The following is a 7,209-nucleotide window of genomic DNA, read 5'->3' as shown; positions in this document are numbered from 1 at the left end:
AACTTTTGCTAGCACTTTTCATATATTCATTCATTCATTCATTCATCTTCTACCACTTATCCGAACTACCTCGGGTCACGGGACTTTTCATATAAATAGATCAAATTTGAAACCTAATAGAAAGAAATCAGGGGTTATATTTTTGACTTATATTTTAACTTATTGACCCTGTGTAGATTTTACATTCACATTTACGGGTTTGTCCACCATTTTGTGACTATACTAAAAAGGAAGCCATGTTGACGCTACCTCCAAAAAAATTTCCATTTACTTTGATAAAGTAATGCCCTTCGGATGATTTAAAAGTTGACATGGTTCTTTCACAGCCATATCACATTGCTCACAACCCAGAAAACACAAGTAAATAGCCATTTTTATTACCATAGTCATGAAAGTTTACTTCCTGTGTGATGGAAGTAAAGTCAAAAAAGCCAGAACACAGCACGTAAAAGGAAAATGAGAAACAGTCACTCACACCAAAGTGTTTGAACGAACTTTAGGTAGCATTTTACAGCATACTGATATTAGGTGTGTAAGTTTAAAGATTGACCAAATGATGCTAACTAAGTGTCTTTTTTATATAATATAAGCTATATTGCATTTTAGTAGCCAGTTGGATATGCTTTTTATTTTTTTAATTAATACATTCGTCTCCAAATTGTTGAATGGTCATTTATGGTGAATCTCAGAATAAGTGTGAAAAAAACTATCGACAAAAAAATCCAAAACAAAGTGCAATGTTTTCCATACATGCTACACAATGCTGCGTTTAGTGTCGCGAATGAACAACTAGCACAAAAAATGAAACTCAACAGTGTCTTGGCAACATCCTTAAGCACGTACAATACATCTGTCCATTCAAAATGTTAACAAAAAAAGAAAGAAAAAAACAAAGACGACAAACATAAAATGAGAAGTACAACATGGAAGTAGGTATTACAATTGATAAATTGGGCTAGTATCACCAAGTGTTTTATGCACAGTTAAATAAATTTTTAACCTTCAATTTTCATTACACAATATCCACAGGGGAGGTTTTACACATAATCTCCTCCTAGCTAACTAGCATACAGAGCATCCTACCATAGGAGGACACTACCAATAATAATAGTCATAACATTAATTATTATCGCAGGTGTGTTTGTGTGTTTATGTGTGTGTTTGTTCAGGATTTTATATACATCATTTTGATCATACCATTACCTGTACATTTCGTGCCATAATGTGGATTAAATGTCTTTATAAGGGTACAAGAAGAAGAACAGACAGAGAAAGAGAAAGAAAGGAAGAGGAGAAGAAAGAGAGAAATTTTACTGGATCTGGCAGGCAGATGAAGACGTGGCTTGACAGCACATGCAGGTTGGGTTCACCGATTTTGGAGGGATGAGGTCCAGATCTTCATCATCAGGGATCTCATCCAACCTGTATCCATCCTTCAGCAGCTGGATATTCAGGTCCTGATTTATTTGCTGTGGAAGAAAACAGATGCTGCTAAATGCTATTACTTACTTTCTGATTCTTCTTAGCTTGTGTTTAGATGTTTGACCACGTTACATGTATCAAATATCGTATATAAAAACCTTTTATCTATACCAGCATAGTTTGTTGTTATACTGTTTATCAAGGTTTACAGATTTTGTAGACTATGATGTTCTCTTTCAATGTGAACTTTAAAAACCTCTCTCTTGAAATGATTTCTTAAATCAACTTTAGCATTAGACGACATTCTAATGAATGAAAAGCAGTTCAACTTTTTTGAAGGCTTCACGGTGTGTTTGTGGATCAAGAGATATTAATGTATAATCCTAGGTACATGATGCATGCATCCTAGGTACAAATGGCGATCTCACCTCAGCAGAGGAGTATCCCGATGACGAGTATCTGGACACGTCAAAGTCGTCATCACTGACAGAGAGAGAGAGAGAGAGAGAGAGAGAGAGAGGGTTTCAACTATAATGACTAGAGACACTTAACATGTGGCTTGTAGGGAGACTTGAGAGTGATATACCTGTCTGTGTCTAAAGCAACTAACGGTTTCTCATCTGGGCTTTGGTCTAAGGAGGAGTATCCTTTGTTGGGAACCACCAGCCTGACAAGACAAAGACAGTGAGCAAGTAGAATTCAGATCATTTCTTAACCTCAAACCAAGATGGAAAGATCATTTTCTGGATCAGTGTCAAATGGAAGCACATTTGCTAGTAGTTTACCAGTTTTACTGATAATTGATTTTAAATAGAAATAATGATACTTGGTCTATTTGTTGTTTCATACTTGGCAACTCACCATGTAGTACAGCTTGGCAATGAAAATTAGTTTTAGCAAAAGTGGACAGTGAAAGTGATATTTAGATGACATCTAATTCACAATACAGATATCTAATACAATACAATTCTACTGTCTATTTTCACTGGTTTCTCTACTTGAACAGTTAAAATTGTGATTATCCAGGACTTTGATTGTTCATTACACAGAATAATAAAGAGAAAGAGAGGGGGAGAGAGAGAGAGAGAGAGAGAGAGAGAGAGAGAGAGAGAGAAAGAGACAAAGTGACAAAGACAGAGAGAGAATCTACTGTAAAAAGAAAGCTGACAACTGGCAGACTTGACCATTAGTTGGGAAACAGATAAAAACCAACCAGTATTGACAAATATTTTACGTTCAGCTATCTTAAGTTGCTATGCTACCCAAACAAGAAGCTTCATCTCTAATTTGAGAATTCACTGTAAAATAAATCCCTGTTCTCACCGTGTTCTGGCCATGACATTGTTCTTCTTGGGCTGCTGATTTACCGGACTCCCTGCTGTGCCGTTCTTCAGTGATCCCTTCCTGGCCAACTCTCGTTGTTTTTCTACAAAAAAAAAAAAAACACACTGCTCTGTCAAGCATTTCACCAGATCAGCCAATTGCTATTTAAAACAGGCTTCTTGTTTCAAACAGAATCTGGCCTATTTACATGTTTAATAGCTTAATTTACATGTTTAATAACGAAACTCAATTTACAGTCAAATTGTACGTGACAGGGTTTGCATTGGCTCTTTAAACGTGACAAACTTCAGTGTTAGAGGTTGTTTTTCCGGTCTTCTAGAATGTGTACCTATTTTCCTCTGCAGGGGTGACGGTTTGTAGTTGAGGGTTGCTGGCTCACTCTCTCTTGTGTCTGAGTCTCCCTCAGATGCAGTGGAGGATGCTGGATCCTGAAACGATTAATCCAACAGTCCATCGTACACAACCAATGACCAAGATTTGTTCTTTATAAGCAAAAATCAAAAAAGTGTATTTTTATTATGAAGTGGAAACATTAGTTACATTTACACAAAAATAATAATAATTGCTCGTGTTAATCAGTTATAATTAATCCATTAATGTGTAGTGTATGCCATACAAGTCTCTGTGAAGGGGCTTTTACTATAGAAACAATAATGTATTAGAACAAGTGCAATAACATAAACCTGTGATTTGAAATTAATCAACAGCTGAGCAAAACAAAAAAAATCACAATATTTATATTGAAAGCAAACCATACTAAAAACACTAACGATACTGTCATCTGTCATTTGTGTAAGTTGTACTTTGTTTGTACAATATGCAATTAAGCTATTCTGTGTTCTTTTTTAATGACTTTTTTAAAGATATTCTCTTGCATTTGGTCTGCCTTAAGAGGTTTGTTAATAGAAAATAATCTGATTAAAAATTAAATTAAATTGATAGCTTTAATAGATGTTGATGTCTTTAGAAATTTGAAAAGATATGAAATAGGAGGGCGGTGGGAAGGTGAACAGGACACCAAATAAAAATCACACTGTGGCGATTTCATCAGAATCTGCTTATTATTATTTGATTAATGGGAATTTCGATCGTGAGTATAAAACATGATGGTCAACGCCTGCGTATTATTTCTCAACTTCAAAATCCATGGTTACTCAGACAGGTGATTTATATGAGAAGGGCCCTCAAAAGCCTATTTGTTTTGACCTCCAGTTTTATGTATCTTGGTGATGAAAACCATAAATAAATGTATTTTAAAAGAACCAACAGATTGAAACAGATTGGAACGTTCACTCCATAAAAAATAATTTATTGAGGGCCTCTGCATAGTGATGCAGAGGCTCAAACACAAATCCTACATGCCATTAGACAAGAAAAAACAAACCAGATTACTACAAAGATACAAAAATACAAAACAACCAACAATTATTGGCATTATTTCATTCACATAATGCTCAGCATTTTGTACTTTGCTGCTGATATTATTTAAGGCACTGTTCATTTTTCATCATGAAGTTCATAAATCTAACCTTTTGTGATCACAAACACTAATTGACATACTAACAAATGGATATTTAATAAAATTACTTTGGAAACTGATTCATTTTTGTTGAGCCACAGAAAACAGCCACAAGAGGAATGTTATATACTGAGATAATCATTTTAATGGAATTAAAAGCAATAAATTATGATTTACTCCGTCCAGAGTGTATCCTGCCTTGATGCCCGATGACGCCTGAGAAAGGCACAGGCTCCCCGTGACCCGAGGTAGTTCGGATAAGCGGTAGAAAATGAATGAATGAATGAAATTATGATTTTATGATTTAATAAATAAATGAATTAATCCGATATTTATAATAGCAGTCTATTAATAATAGTCTACTAATGCATTCACTAGATCTCAACTAGTTGGATTGGTTAAAAAAACTGGCAGGTGGATAGCAGAAAAATGTTTTCGTTAATCCCACTTCCACACTCTCTCAACCTGACATTGTCTGATCCAGTCTCTTTTTCATACACTACTGAGACTTAAACCTCTGTGTATAATTTTTGGTTCATCAAATTCAGGAAAAGTTTTCATAAGCTGCTGTAGACAAAACATCCTCCATCCAAGGAAAGCTCTGTTAATGTCCACAAGTTTCTATGTTGTATGCTATTAGTTTCAGAATCAGTGATTGTGTCTAAATCTTAAATAATGTAAGAGGACACAAATCATATGTTTATCGGTTTTTAACTGCAATGATTTTACAGCTGAAAAATAAAAATGTCCTGAATCGTTTTTTGCTTTAGTTATGGAAAAGTATTTTTGACACATGGACAAAAGTATGTAAACACCTGACCATCACACCTATATGTGGTTCTTCCTCAAACTGTTGGAAGCACACAATTGTCTATAAACTATGCTGTATCTTATAATTTCCCCTTCATGGTACTAAGAGGCTCAAATCTGTATAAAATACACTATGACAATGCCTCTGTGCACAAAGCAAGCTCAATAAAGACATGGTGTGTTAAGGGCAGAGTCAAAATCAGAGACAAACCCCAAATCAATGCTCTTATACCTGAATGTGCACAAATCCTAACAGCTACTTTCCAAAATCTACAGGAAAGCCTTCTCAGAAGAGTGAAGCAAAGGGAAAACCACTATATTTTCCCATTGTTTTGGAATGGTTATACTCAATTGTGAGATGAATTTCCTCATTTGGCTGATGATTTTATCCAATGCAAGACACCATTGAGGCAGAATACAAGTGAATACAAGTACTGTCCAAGTAGTTGAGGGTTAATGGCCATGCGATCATTAGCTCACAGACAGCTTCAACCACTGAGCTACAAACTTCGCACAAATCAGCACATTAGGATTTCATTTAGCACAGCAAGGACATATATGCTAATTCAGTGCTGTAAGAGTTTACTCAACATATTAATATTAACAGTAATAGTATCTCTTCTATCCTCCAGATAGATTTTAAGAGCTAGGGTATGAGTAAGATTATTAGTACACAGAAGCGTCCCGATGCTTTCTTTTGGTCTCGAATCTTGAGTCATGTCTTAGGCTTGCTTATGGCTTGAATGTTGCATTAGTTTATTTTGGGTTTGCAGGAAAGCATCGGGCCTGCATTTTTTCAGTCTGTTTCAAAATGCCGGCAGCTAGAAGAAACCAGCAGCGAGAACACAGCAGTAAAGTGACAAGATGAAATCAGTAAGATTGAAGACAATCATCCCACCCTGAAGAGTCACACAATGAAGCGGTATGGCTACACTGCAGGCTGTGTGTGTGTGTGTGTGTGTGTGTGTGTGTGTGTGTGGGTTGCAGACAGTGGTAATACACTCCCAGTCTGGCCTGAATGAGAAGCTGGATGCTGAAGCTTCAGGAGACGGAAACACCATATTTTATGGCTGTCGCATCACCGCATCAGCACAGCCAGTGACACAGAACATCTGATCAAATATCAGATTTATCACTAAGTCATTGTAATCAGTATAACAAAAATTAAGAATACGAATTAATGGTCAATATCATATATTTAGTGACATCTCCGCCCCATGCGATGCATTTCCAAACATCGACAGCTGTGATTAGATTCTGCGACCGGAGAACATTCAGATAACAACCGGATTTTATTCCCACACTGTAACAATCTGCACATATCACTGATACGTCATGATAGTAATATTTAATTTGTTATCATTTGTGACACTGATCTTTTACTCACCAAGGCCTGCATCTCAGCTTCGGTCGGCACTTGGAATCGGTCGATCTCCTCCATCATTTTGGCTCAGATGCTTTTCTTAATCAACAATCCAAACAAACAAAACAAAACAAACACACACACATAAACACACACAAACACACGTAGTGAATCGAGGTCTCAATCGCGATGTTCTTATCTTCAAATATGAGTTCAGACCCGAGGATGCCCCCGTCTCTCCTTCATCCCAGCGGTCGGTTGATAAAACGGTGGCTGCGTCCCGAATGTCCCCTCGCTCCCTACATAGGGTCTGAAATAACCGAATTCAACACGCTACCTAGTGCGCAGTGCAGAGGAAAGCGTTTAAGATTTGACCCGCCCACTTCCGGTTCCCTACAGCGGTGTTCCCCCAAAAGGTGGTTCTGCAGATGACCACTCACATATTTATGCTTCTTTAGACCTTTATATCCTGCTTCTAGTAGTGATGATTAGATTAGTTTCATTTTATTTGAATGCTGCCCTACTCTTGCATATGCTTAAGTGACAAAATTATTATAAAGGTATGTTGACAACTGCCCATGCATCACTGCCATATGCGCTTTCTGAACATCCCATTTTTTGAAATTTGTTTTATGTGGTTTTGGTCATGTGGCTCTAAAGAAGCAACCTGCTGGACACACCTGCAGCAGAAATTATTTTCAGAACCTTGGACAGCGATTCCTGCCCTGCTTACCTTCTACCTCTGAATCTC

The 7,209-nt window shown here is 36.8% G+C and overlaps 1 protein-coding gene across 1 annotated transcript; it reads right to left on the bottom strand.

The window, feature by feature from the left end:
- Positions 1–376: 376 nt before the first annotated feature.
- On the bottom strand, positions 377–6,720 carry fam219ab (family with sequence similarity 219 member Ab). The gene is made up of 6 exons (XM_060883335.1): positions 6,483–6,720; positions 3,095–3,194; positions 2,746–2,848; positions 2,009–2,089; positions 1,851–1,905; positions 377–1,469 (listed from the first exon to the last, which is right to left on the bottom strand). The coding sequence occupies exons 1-6, from the start codon at positions 6,537–6,539 to the stop codon at positions 1,311–1,313; spliced, it is 555 nt and encodes a 184-aa protein (XP_060739318.1). The 5' UTR covers positions 6,540–6,720; the 3' UTR covers positions 377–1,310.
- Between the last annotated feature and the right edge of the window lie 489 nt (positions 6,721–7,209).

This window comes from Tachysurus vachellii, chromosome 12 (genome assembly GCF_030014155.1).
Source record: "Tachysurus vachellii isolate PV-2020 chromosome 12, HZAU_Pvac_v1, whole genome shotgun sequence".
NCBI lineage: Eukaryota > Metazoa > Chordata > Actinopteri > Siluriformes > Bagridae > Tachysurus > Tachysurus vachellii.
This window is presented reverse-complemented; position numbering and strand designations above follow the sequence as displayed.